Source organism: Vulpes lagopus, chromosome 6 (genome assembly GCF_018345385.1).
Source record: "Vulpes lagopus strain Blue_001 chromosome 6, ASM1834538v1, whole genome shotgun sequence".
Lineage (NCBI taxonomy): Eukaryota > Metazoa > Chordata > Mammalia > Carnivora > Canidae > Vulpes > Vulpes lagopus.
Genome location: NC_054829.1, coordinates 24,680,211 through 24,694,096, shown reverse-complemented (window position 1 = coordinate 24,694,096; position 13,886 = coordinate 24,680,211). Strand labels below are relative to the sequence as shown.

Here is a 13,886-nt window from a genome sequence, read left to right as displayed (position 1 = left end):
ATTGGTGGTATAGCGTATTCAACTTTTGAAGGCTTGGAAGAGAAAGAGTATGCCTCCTATGTAAGCATCAAGGAGCTCTTGAGAAAAAGCATGATTGAAAACATCTTCTGTCTACTTTTTCATGCCTTTTATGCGTCTCCCCATTCCCAGCTTCATTTGATCTCTTAGTTATATATGATTTTTGATGGTGCCTTTGTTTTTACCTTCCAGTTTTATTTTCTGAATTTAGTGTGTCACTTTTCATTAATCTAAGAAATCCCACCATTTCTTTCTTTTTGCATTCTAAATTAGCTCCTCCATTTATTGTTTTCATTTTATTTTGTCTCTGATATTTTGTCTCTGGTATCTCATTTATTTTGTCTCTGGTATTTTATAATTTTAATTTAAGCAACTTTATCTTCCTTTGCCACTGTAGAGAACCATACATTTCTTTAGAAACCGTATTTAAGTAACTATCACTTCTGTGCTTGATTCATGGCTTTATTTCCATATATTCTCCTTTCAGCCAAATGTAAGAAATAGCCAGTTTCATTCTTTGTCTTTCAGGTCCTACCTCGAACACAAGACCTCCATGAACTATATGCTGGCAACACGTCTCTTCCAGGACAGGTGGGGATTTGCCAATCTTAAAAATTTGCTAATCTTGTAAGATCACTAGATTATGTGATAAGGAGAAAGTACATACAAAAGAAAGAAAGAGGCTTTATTAAAAAAAATATCTTTCATGAAATCTCTGATAGAAAGGGCCTTGCAGAAAACACAATATAATACCTCATTGTTCCTGAATTCATTAATTCCCAGCACTTAGTAGTGTTTTCAGAGGCCACAAATTAAACCATAAAGATTTTTTTTTTGCTGCTACTTACATTTTATTTTTTCTATTTTTTTAAAAGATTTTTATTTATTTATTCATGATAGATACAGAGAGAGAGGCAGAGACATAGGCAGAAGGAGAAGCAGGCTCCATGCAGGGAGCCCAATGTGGGACTCGATCCCAGGACTCCAGGATCATGCCCTGATCCAAAGGCAGATGCTCAACCACTGAGCCACCCAGGTGTCCCAAACCATAAAGATCTTCAAACAATCCTAACAGATACCCTAAACTTTATCCTTCAAGTAAAGGAAGACCTGTACTTGGTGCCTTTTTACGTTAGACACAGTTTTAACAGACACAATCATCTGTTTTTCTAGGCTAGAAGAAATTAGAATGATCAGATTAGGAAAGGTAGAACAGGGCGGTAATTCACAAAATGAATACATTAGGAATTGTAAAAAATGAAACTATTGAGATTTCAGTGCAAGGGAAGATAAGGTGAAGTGATAGAAAGTGGACATTGGAATTCAGTTAGCACAGCAATCAGGCACTACTTAGTCCCACATAGTTTTGTTGCCCCTAAGCTGTAATTGTCTTGACCTATAGTTTAGTAATCACTATCAAAATGAGGAACCTTAGTTATTTAGGGAAATTTATATTATTTTCAGGGTATATGTGCTTTTTTTGTAGAATGCCTAAAATAGATACTCAGATTTTAGCCATTTCTTACAATTTCATGACCTATTATCAGGAAAGATATGGGATTTGCCATTTCCCCCTTACATTTGTAGTTATTACCACTGGTGAAGTAATTAATTACACTGCATAGCTTCTAGTGAAAGAGACCTTCAGATTCCCTTAGAAGACATAGAAGCTCAGTTCTCTCTATATAACCTGTTTTTTTCTCTCCTCCCTTACCAGCCTTTTACAGGCCTCCTTTATCTTTCGAGTTCAGGTATTTTACCAAGATCTGTTCTAGTGGGTTACTTTTCATTCTTTTGGTTTTACAGTGGGTGAGTCGTTTCAGTCTGAAGATTTAAGTCTTCCATCTGTGGGAAATATTCCCCTTATCCTCTCCTTCCTCTCCTTTTGGAACTTCTGTTAGATGAATTTTGGATCTTTTACTATATGGTCCATGTTGTTTGTTTTTTACTTTTTTTTTTTTAATCTCATTGTTTCTTAGCTTTAAATTCTAGGATGTTTGAACTTTTTCTTCTAAAATTTTAAATTGATCTGCAGCCCTCTCTATTGTGTTATTCTGTACTAGCATAGGAGAGGGTTGTTCAGTTTACCTTTTTAACTTTGTTAAGTATGTTTTTAATATCCAAGAACTATTTTTGATTTCTGACAGGGTTTAGACTTTATGGCTATAATATTAAAATGGTTTCAGTACTATTTCCCATGTGGCAGACAGGTTCCCCCACAGCACCACGTAATTGCCCCATTTGCACCTGAGAATTCAGCTCAGTTCTGACACTATCTGCCCAGAGATTAGCATCTGATTCCATAGTTTAATGGTTCAGTCCTACAGGACTGTCATTCCCCACTTTCTCTGCCTTTACCTGACTTTGGATACCAGTTACAAGGCCACATTGTCACTTGTGCTTCTGACTGACCAGCTACAGATTGGGGTTTTGAACAACCTGCTCCTTGGGCTTTAATTCAGACACCAGTTGCAAGTCCAGGTGATTACCTGTACTTCTGACTGTCTGGCTGTAAATCAGAGGTTCCTACAACTCTCTCTTTCCTTCCTTCCTTCCTTCCTTCCTTCCCTCCTTCCTTCCTTCCTTCCTTCCTTCCTTCCTTCCTTCCTTCCTTCCTTCCTTCCTTCCTTTCTTCCCTCCCTCTTATTTGATTAATTTGCTAGCGTGACTCACAAAACTCCCAAGTCCCAAGAAACGTTTCACTTTCTAGATCACTGGTTTCTTATAAAAGGATATAATTCAGGAATAGTGAGTTGGAAGAGACACGTAGGGCAAGGTATGGGGAGAGGGTGCAGAGCTTCCATGCCCATTCCGGCATGCCAGTCTCTCCCAGATCTCCACATGTTCACCAGCCTTTTGCGTTTTTATGGAGGCATCATTACATAGGCACCACTGGTTAAATCATTGGCCATTGGTGATTGAACTCCCATCTCCAGGCCCACTCCATTTCCTAGAGGTCAGCGGGGGGTGTGTTGGGGGAAGAATTGAAAGGTCCAACCCTCTGATCACATGGTCAGTTCCTCTGGTCATCAGTCTGCATCCTGACAGTGATCCAGGGCATTCCCAAAGCTATTGCATTGTCATAACCAAAGACACATCACCGTGCTCATCACTTAGGAAGTTCCAGAGGTTTTAGGTCCTCTATGTGAGAGGTGGGGGCTGAAGACCAAATACATATTTCTTTAAATTGCTTTATATTCCCCGCAAGATATATTTATTTGTTTTAGAGAGTGTGCATGGGTGGGGAGGGGCAGGTGGGAGGGAGAGAGAGAATTTCAAGCAGACTCCTTGTGGAACCCAGAGCCCTACTCCGGATCTGTGTCATATGAGATCATGACCTGAGCCAAAATCAAGAGTCAGATGCTCAACCGACTCAGCCACCCAGGTGCCCCCCAAATATATATTTCTTGCTATAAATCACAGTTTCGTAAATGTTTTTTTCACATCTCTTTGACTGTTTTAGTTTGTTGAAAGTTCCTTTCTGTTTCTTGCATTATATTTAATTCTTCTAGATTAGTTCTATTCATTTCATTCTTGCTGGTTTATATTACTATGTTTCCTCATATATTTGGTGATCTTTGATTGTCATTTTTATAAGTAATAGACCATTTGCTGAGGATAGGTAATTTGCATGATTTTTCTCACAGGCTGTGACAATCTGGACTGACATGGACTTATGTTTGAGGCTCAATCTTTCGGTCCTTGGGCTTCCCCTGAGGGAGAAGGAAGTGGAACAGGCAATTTGGGAACTATCACCAAAATTAGGAAGCATTCTCTTAGGGCGAGTGTAACAATAAAGAGATTTGAGATGTAGTAATATGTGTTTCTTTATTAACAATTCAATAAACAAGACCATCAGCATGTCTAATAATCATGAAAGCATGATACATGTTGCCAAGATTTGGAGATAACCTGTAACATCTCTAAAGTAATATGAAAAGAAGGTATTATTATTTTTTGGTAATAAGATCATATGAACACTGCTGCAGAGAATTTCCTACATGTATATGAAGGAAATGCTAAATTTCATTTGGTAGGTTAATTTTTTTTCCATCCACATTTGGTATACTCCCTGAATTCTTTATTCAGGCCCCAGGAACAACTGATTATAAAGCGTTCTAAAAACATGAATTTCCATGTTTAGTAAAGAAAGACCTTTAAGATTTACTCTTGTTTACCTTTTTAGCCTAATCTCTACTTTTCCACATCAACCCATGGCCAATCTCTCTGTGTCAGCTTGCTCTTTCATGCCTCCTCCTTCTTGCATACTTGCCATCCCAAGGAATAGCCTTCAGTCCATCCCTAAATTCTACTGGCTCTGTCCTTCATCCTCTTACCCAGCCCTTCTGATCCCTTAGACTGATTCAGATTCCTGCATTGTATTCTAATTGCTTATTTACGTACAAGCCTGTCTACTATACAAGTTGGCTTTTGAGAGTAGTATTTTGTTATGTTCATCCTTGTCTTTGTCAGTATCTAGAATGTACCAGATGGTAGGCATACACACACACAAACATGCACTTAAAAAATGAAATTGGGGGATCCCTGGGTGGCGCAGTGGTTTAGCGCCTGCCTTTGGCCCAGGGCGCGATCCTGGAGACCCGGGATCGAATCCCACGTCGGGCTCCCGGTGCATGGAGCCTGCTTCTCCCTCTGCCTGTGTCTCTGCCTCTCTCTCTCTCTCTCTCTCTCTGTGTGACTATCATAAATAAATAAAAATTAAAAAAAAAAAAAAAATAAAAAATGAAATTGTATTTGTTGTAAGCCCTAACATCTTCTATTAAGTTTGTTCTCTTCAATCTGCATTGTTTTTCCTCTCAAAAATCCTGTTGTATTATTGCCAGAATTAGTTTTATTTTATTTTATTTTTTTTTTATTTAAAAAAAATTTTTTTTTTTTATTTACTTATGATAGTCATACAGAGAGAGAGAGAGAGAGGCAGAGACACAGGCAGAGGGAGAAGCAGGCTCCATGCACCGGGAGCCCGATGTGGGATTCGATCCCGGGTCTCCAGGATCGCGCCCTGGGCCAAAGGCAGGCGCCAAACCGCTGCGCCACCCAGGGATCCCCCAGAATTAGTTTTAAACTAATTTCCTAATTTTTTTTTTTGAGGTTAATTTTTTCTGCCTTTCTTGCCCTCTCCCACTCATCCCCCAACCTGCCACCCTGCCTGGCAAATAGTATCTTACCTACTATCTTACAGTATGATGGTAATTTTAACCCTGGCTACGTATTAGTAACACTTGGAGATTTTATAAACCCTTTTTATGCCCTGGCCCCATCCCCAGGCTGAAGCATATTGGTACTTCTTAAAAATTGCCTGTGATTGTAATGTGAAACCATGATTGCATATTACTGGAACAAACTATTATCTGATGCAAAAGGTAAAAATCATCTTGAGACTTTCTGATGGTAAGGTGACAATATTAGGACATTGGCATGAGTAGAAGACACGGGAAAGACAAAGCATTTTGTTGAAGACCTAATCTTTGCTTGATTTTCTGTAAATAGAAAATATTGATATTGATAGCATCTATCTCTTTTTATAACATTTTTGAAATTTTTAAATGGCAAATTTTATTTTTTTAATTTTTATTTTTTTTAATTTTTATTTATTTATGATAGTCACACACACAGAGAGAGAGAGAGAGAGGCAGAGACATAGGCAGAGGGAGAAGCAGGCTCCATGCACCGGGAGGCCGATGTGGGATTCGATCTCGGGTCTCCGGATCACGCCCTGGGCCAAAGGCAGGCGCTAAACCGCTGCGCCACCCAGGGATCCCTAAATGGCAAATTTTAAATGATAAAGTTTTAAAATGGAGAACAGATTAAAGGGATCCAGGGGTTAGGTGAGAGATGTGTGATTATAAAAGAATGACACAAAGGATCCTTATGGTCGTGGAATTATTCAGTATCTTGTCTGTGTTGATATATACTTGAATCCACACAATAATAAAAGTGTACTAAGCTAAATATACACATTCACAAATGAATACAAGTAAAACTGAGGAAATGAAATAAAGAGCGTGTGTGTTAAATGAAAGGAAATTGAATGAGGAAAAATTTTCAAAAGAAAAACAAAAGCTAATTTAAACATAAATGGCATTCACTTCCTGTGGTGAGAACCCAACTCTACTCTAGTTCAGACACTATGGAGAACATCTCTTTTTTTTTTTTTTTAAGGGATTTTTTTTTAACTGTGAAAAATCTATTTCTCCTGAGCATCCTTTTTGAACCCCATGAGAACTGAGATTGATTTCCTTTAGTGAAAGTATAAAGAAGAGTACTGGAGTCTGAGACCTAGCCCCGGGGTTCACATTTGAGGTCACTGAGCTCCTTCCTGCCTTGGGCATGTCACAAAATGATCTTATCCTATTCGTTTTTTTTTTTTTTTTTTTAATAAATGGGCCTAATCATAACCTCCTTTGTATGGTGGTTGTAAAGAATAAGTATGATTTGATTTGTGACTAATAGACAATGCAAGTAGTTTTTATGCTTCTTTTCTGGAATTCATCTGTCGTTTCCCCTTTGTTTTTTTATTGCTCTTCCCACATGCTTTGGGGATTCTGTTCTTTTCTCAGTACATCTCTCTGATTCTCCCCAAAGCTGCCTTCCCTGGCATAGTTCCATGTTATCAGGAGTGTGTGTGTGCACGTATGAACTCAGGAGAGAATATCTGAGCAGTCCTCTAACCCAGTTGTCCTTTTTACTTCTGTAGGGGAAACCCAAGAAGAAGCTTATTGACAGGAAGAACACGGTAACTGATTTTTACAAGTTGAGAAATTCTTTCCATGTGCACAATGTGTGACCATGCAGAGGCTAAGCATGATATTTTGTGTAACCATTTTTTGGTTTGGCTCAGCTTGAATAGTAACATAAAAGTTTCTATTGAAACACTATTCCAGGGCAACTTTTTACAACTAAAATTGGGATTTACTTTTTTATAACTATAGGTATATCATTTGAACTGATACTAATAGTGTTCTTATTTGGCTATGTAAGAGACACTAGTGTATAAATGAGATTTTAAAACTACTGTCATGTTAGAGTCAAATGAGTACAGATGAGATTTTAAAGGTTCTGTCATGTTAAAGTCAAATGAGTGGTTATGGTTGGCCTTGATATCCCTGGGGCATTTAACTCTGTGCCTTACGGGACTGAGCAGAACTGCTTCCAGTTTGTCACAGAACTCAAAGTATGCAGAATACCTGTCACTCTTCATTCTGGTGGAGAGAAAGATCTTAGAGGAAGGGCTGGGGTGACCTTGCTCAGTTGAAGACTACAACCCCAACAAAAATTCTTAAACCACCCCTGGTTTGAAACCTTAAATATATCCCCCTTTATCCTGTGCCTCTTTAGAAAACAAAATGGCAACAGTAAGAAAGAGACATCCTATATCAGGCTTTTAGTTTTACATTTAAGGATTAACAAAGATAAACCTAGTTTCTGATCAAAACCCCCCCTTGAAGCATAAATCTAATTTTTCTTTAAAGAAAGAAAACGTGATTGCCATTTAATTAAGGGAAAACTGGGGGAAGTCCAGTTTGTAACTTGCTTCCAAATGAAAGTCACAGTTATTTATAAGTTTCCTCCAGTTTTTAGTCAAAGAATATGCTTCCTAGAGTGTATCACTATTAACTTGACAATTAGAAAAAAAATGAAACAAAAGAAAAAATCTTAAATGATAAGAATATTTAAATGTCAGTGGGTTCTGACCTTCATTTTTGGCACTCATTTTATATAACCATCAAGAATTTTTTGGTGGCATAAAGGTATAAGCAAATGAAAGTTAGCATATGGCAGACCATGCGCTATTGGCATGAAATACATCCTAATACACTGAAAAAGATTACAATCATAAACAGTATGGTCTTTGACCACAGTAGAATTAGAAAGCAGTTATAGAAAAATCTCCCAGTATTTGGAAATTCATACATTTCAAAGTAATCTATGGATCAAGGAAGGAATCATGAGGGAAATTGGAAAGTATTTTAAGTGAATAATAAAAATGTAACATTAAAATGTGTGGGATGCAGCTAAAGGAGTGTTTGGGGAGAAATTTATAGCTTTTGAAATGCTTATGTTAGAAAACAAGACTAAATCACTGATCTAATGTTCCATTTTATGAAACTAGATAAAGAAGAGTAACCCAATATAAATAGAAGAAAGGAAATAGTAAAGGGGAGGAATCAATTAAATAAAAGACAAACAATAAAGAAAGCCAATAAAATCTAAAATTGTCCCCTGATAAGATAGCAGAATTGATAAACTCTTACATAGACTGAACTAGTAAAAAAAGAGAACACTAGTGACCAATATCAGATAGGAAAGAGGGAAATAATTTATAGATCCTACAGACATAAAAAGGACGTTCAAGGAATATATTTTTTTAAAGAGATTTTATTTATTTATTCATGAGAGACACACAGAGAGAGAGAGGCAGAGACACAGGCAGAGGGAGAAGCAGGCTCCATCCATGCAGGGGCCCAACGTGGGACTCGATCCTAGATCTCTAGGATCAGGCCCGGGGCTGAAGGGTGGCACTAGACCACTGAGCCACCCGGGCTGCCCGGAATATTATGAACAACCTTATCCCAGTACTTTGACAACCCAGATGAAATGTCTGAGTTCCTTGGGAGGGAACGCTTAGCAAAACTGACACAAACTGAAATGAAAATTGTGAATAACCCAATATCCAGAATATTGGATTTGTAATCAAAAACCTTTCCACAAAGAAAATCCCAGGCCTAGTAGTTTCCCTGGTGAATGCTTTTCAAGCTTCTGAGGAAGAGCAGCACTAATCTTACATGAACTCTTTCAAAAATGTAGGAAGGGACACTTACCCATTCATTTTATGATGTCAACATTGACTATGACATCCAAACCTGACAAAGACATTTTAAAAAAAGAAGAAAATTATTATCTTCATGAACACAGACACAATTTCTTCAAAGAACATTAGCACATTAATCCACCAGTGTAAAGAAAAAGGGAAATAAATGCATATGACTAAGTAGTACAAAGTTGGTTTAGCATTTGAAAATTAGTCAGTATAATTAACCATATATAAAGGAGAAAACCAGATGATCATTTCATTATATGCAAAAAAAAATAAAAGAGCATCTGATGAAAATCAACATATTTATGAGAAAAAGTTAGCAAATCAGGAGCAGAAGGGAATTTCTTCATCTGTAAAGAACTTCTATGAAAAATCTGTTGCTAATATCCTACTTAATGGCAAAAATAATCCTATTATTAGTAATATGGCAAGATGTCCACTTTTGCCATTTGCATTCACTTTATAGTAGAGATCGTCTCAAGCAGTACAATAAAGCAAGGGGTGAGAGGAGGGGAGAAAAGGCATATAGATTGGAAAGGAAGAAAACAAATGTCTTTAGTCTTAGATGACATGATCTGGTTAATAGGAAATCCTAAAGCCTCTACAGAATAGTTACAAGAACATATAAGTGCATTTAGCAAGGATACAAGGTCAATAGACTAAAATCTATGGTATTTTAATATACTAGCAGTAAATAATTTAAAAATGAAATTTAAAATTTTGTTTATGGTAGCATTTAAAAATATGAAATTCTCAGGGACAAATAAATACTACAAACTATGTTCATTACCTATACAGTAAAAGCTTACTAATTAATATTACTGAAAGAAATGAAAGAAGCCCCAAGTAAGTGGGGAGATATGTGCATGGATTAGAAAATTTAATATTAAAAAAAAAAAAAGAAAAAAAAATTTAATATTGCAAAAAACTGTCCATTCACCCCAAGTTGATCTAAAGATCTGGTGCAATCCCAATCATTATTCTAGTGATTTGTTGGTAGAAATTGACTGTATTTTTTTCACCACCAGCAGAAACTGATGTAAAAAAAAAAATTTTTTTAACGTGGAAATACAAAGGACTTAGAATATCTAAAGTAATCTTGAAAAAGACAGGGTACCTGACTTAAAGAAATACTTTAATACTATAATAAGCAAAACTGTGGCAGGTTGGTCAGTGGAATAGAATAGAGGCCAGAAATATGTCTACATTTATATGGTCATTTGACTTTAATCAAAGAGCCCAAAGTCCATTGGGGAAAGGAAACTTTTTTTTGGGGGGGGGGGAGATGATTATACTTAAGCTATTGCAAATGTTTATTGTTCTTTTTGATTTTTTGTTTTTGTTTTCAGACAGAGCAGGGGCAGGGGAGGGGTGAAGGAGGGGCAGAGGGAGAGAGAGAATATTAAGCAGGCTCCAAGCCCAGCATGGAGCCCAACACTGAGCTAAATCTCACGACCCTGAGATCATGACCTGAGCTGAAATCAAGAGTCAGAGGCTCAATCAGTTGAGCCATCAAGGCGCCCTGAAAGGAAACTCTTTTTAACAAATAGGGCTGGAACTGAATATTGTGCTTTGAAAAATGAACCTCAACCTCTATCTCTTAGAAAAATTAGAGATGATTCATAGTCATAAACATAAAAGCTTAAAAGCTATTATTATAAAACTTCTTGAGGAAAATCTAGGAAAATATCTCTGTGACTTTAGGCTTGACAAAAGTTTTTAGACATGACACAGAAAGCAATGCCCAAAAAGGAAAAAATGATAAGCTAGATTTCCTCAAAATTAAAAACTTTTGCCTATCATCACATACTGTTAGGAAAGGGACTAAGCAAGCCATGGACTAAGTCAAGATATTCATCAAAGGACTGGTATCTAGGAAATATAATGAACTCCTACAACTGAATAATTAGAAGACAATTGATCAACTCTTTTACAAATAGGTGAAATATTTGAACAGATACTACCAAGAGATGGTGTGTGAGTAGCCAATATACTGGTGAAAATGTACTTAACAACACTAGTTATCAGAGAATTGCAAATTAAAATCATGAAATACCCACTCTAAATAAACATCCAGCAGAATAGCTAAAATTATATCATCGTGCTGTACTCTTTAAATACCGTATCATTTTATTTGTAAGTTACAGCTCAGTAAAGCTGGGGAAAAAAACAGAAATGACCAATAGCATCAGATGGTGAGGGTATGGAGCTAATGGAACTCTGATAAGTTGTCATTGGCAACATAAACTTATACAAGTACTTTAGAAGGAGTGTGCCAGTTTGTTAGCCTTGAAAGCTCCATGCTGATATCTTTACCCAGAAGGAATGAAAAACATAACCACAAAACGACTTGTACAAAAATGTTCAAAGCAGCCTTAATCATACTATTCCAAAACCGGAAACAACCTGGGGGGGGGGGGTGCCCAATAACCAGAAAGTAGGTGAACTGTGGATTATTCACAGAGTGGGCTAATCCTCAGCAATAAAAAGGCATACATATGGGTACATACAACATGGATGAATCTCAAAAACATGCAGAATGAAAGGAGACTTAGGACAGTTCATGCTGTATAATTCCATTTTTATGAAGTTCTAGAACAGACTAATACGTGATGAAAAAATTAAGACAGTAGTCCTCTTTAGGAATGTGAAGGAGGAATTGACTGGCAAGGGGCATAAGAACTTTCTGAGGAGGTAGTAACTTTAGAGTTCAGATTATATAGTTCTAGGTGTTTGTCAAAACTCATCAATGGGGGCAGTCCGGGTGGCTCAGCGGTTTAGCGCCGCCTTCAGTCCAGGGCCTGATCCTGAAGACCCGGAATCAAGTCCCACGTCAGGCTCCCTGCATGGAGCCTGTTTCTCCCTCTGCCTGTGTCTCTGCGCCTCTCTCTCTCTCTCTCTCTCTCTCTCTCTCTCTCTCTCTCTTTCTCTCTCATAAATAAAATCTTTAAAACAAAACCTCATCAATGGGCACTTAATATTTGCGTATTACTGTATGTAGTGTTTAGCTCACCAAAAACCAAACCAAACCAAACAAAAACAAAAAACCCAAACACCAAAAGCCCTATAAAACAAATACTCAATTCTAGTGATTCAACAATATGCATGTTAAAGCATTTAGGGACAAAGTGTACTGACATCTGGTGTAACTTTGAAATGCTTTAAAAATTAGATGGATTTATGGATGCATAGAAGAAGGAATGGGTGGATATATGTGCTGAAAAAATATAGCAATATATTCATTGTAGAACTAGGCTATGGGTACATGGATGTCTGCTATACAATTTTTGAGAACTTTTCTGTTTGTCTAAATATTTTGATAATAAAATGAGGTAGATATCACTAAAAGGTATTGCAACTTATAGGGAATTTTATTCAAAAATATTTATGGTTTGTCAGCTGTGTGGTGGGCAGTCTCATGAGCATCTCTCTGATCCAGTGATCGACAAGACAAGCATGGTCCTTACCTTCATAGAACCATAATTCTGTTTATCAGATTCACACTTTCTCCATCATTCCCTACCTCTATCCCTTGTACTACTTAGAATTTATTGCTCTATTCAGGGTTTCTCAGATGTTCACAATTATTAGAGGAAGACAACCCATGAGAGACTCCTAACTCTGGGAAATAAACAAAGGGCTGTGGAAGAGGAGGTGGTTAGGGTTATGGGGTAACTGGGTAATAAGCATTAAGGAGGGCACATGATGAGATGAGCACTGGGTGTTATATGCTGGCAAATTGAATATAAATAAAATATAAAAAATTTAAAAGTTCACAATTGTTATTTTAAGATGTTAGATTTGTTTCTTTTTTATTTAATTGGCTAAAAAATATTTTCACAACTGTGTGTGGGGGGTGCAGTGTTCAGTTGTTGGGACTATGGTAAGCTGGGTTTGAACTATTTTTAAAGTTTATTAATTTGCTTCTGGTTCCTGCTCCCATGTGTCAGGACCATTCCTATTCTTGGCCCAATTTCCTGCTCTAGAGAGAGTTTCTAGAAGATTTACTGTCCAGTTTATCTACTCAGAAATCCCTAAAACTCCTACAAAGATCAAAAGACACAGCCTTTCCATTATTGTCAGAGATTGAAAACTCCTAGTGAAATGAGGATGATTCCTTCACCTCAAAGGAATAAGCTTTGAGTTCTAGGGAGTTCACTTCTCTGAGAGAATTCAGAGCCAAGCAGTTAGATCTTGAGTTCTTGAGTATATAGAGTCAGCTACCTGCTTTCAGATACTGACATGGATACTTCTTTTCTGACCCAGTAGCCAAGATCCCTGTCTTTCTTTGCTGACCTAGTTACCTCTGCCTGTGTGATACTTTGCCTGGTGTTTGTTTGAATTGGACCTGATACCAGTCACTTCCTAACTTAGGATTTATCGTACTTTGATACCTAATGTAGCTGTGCCATCCCCTTCCCATCCCATTTCCCATTCACAACCTGATTGAACTTGGCTTTGTCCCAACATCTGCTGCCCTCCCTTGTCTGTGCCTCTCTCACTCCTGACCTGTATTCAACATCTGGAGAGGCCCTGCCAACTCCCCTCACCTCCTCCTGTAACTAAGTAGATTCTAAGAGATGAGTTCCTGTTATTGGAACTCTTGAGATGTGGGGTGTCTCAGGGCCTGGGTAACTTTACTAAGACATTTCCCTAGTAAGTCTTAGCTCTGTGCTACCACATTCACAGGTATCAGCCACTCTTCCCCTCGTCTCAACCTCTGCTAAATCTGTATTTATTCAACAGTGTATACATTAGAAGAATATTTGGGTAAGTCTGTATAAATTATAATGAATAACAAAGCAAACACCTCTAGCCACCACCCAGCTTAAGAATTAAAGTGTTGCCAGTGTCTCTCAGTCCTCCCTAAGTATAAGGCATTGGGTAGCACTTTATGGGCTCTGCAGTGAATAGTCAGCCAGTCTGACTGAATATGTAAAAACACTTAAGCACTGTCTTCAGATATATTTTTGTTCAGAATATTTAACAAATTCAGACAGGCCATACTGCAGTTTTAATGTAGATTCCA

At 37.4% G+C, this 13,886-nt stretch overlaps 1 protein-coding gene across 17 annotated transcripts in view; it reads left to right on the top strand.

The window, feature by feature from the left end:
* The window catches only part of TTLL5 (tubulin tyrosine ligase like 5), a 268,339-nt gene that overhangs the window by 79,952 nt on the left and 174,501 nt on the right, over positions 1-13,886 (top strand). For 12 of the 17 annotated variants that reach the window (XR_005988409.1, XR_005988410.1, XM_041758913.1 and 9 more), the window contains 2 exons: positions 547-609; positions 6,737-6,775. The exons of 1 other annotated variant lie outside the window; for it this stretch is intronic. Coding sequence is in view for 14 of the 16 variants with exons in the window: in XM_041758913.1 (XP_041614847.1) it covers positions 547-609; positions 6,737-6,775 (102 nt within the window). In the remaining 2 variants the exon portion in view is untranslated. The remainder of the gene's footprint in view (positions 1-546; positions 610-6,736; positions 6,776-13,886) is intronic. 4 more of the 17 variants (XM_041758911.1, XM_041758921.1, XM_041758909.1 and 1 more) reach the window with 1 other exon arrangement.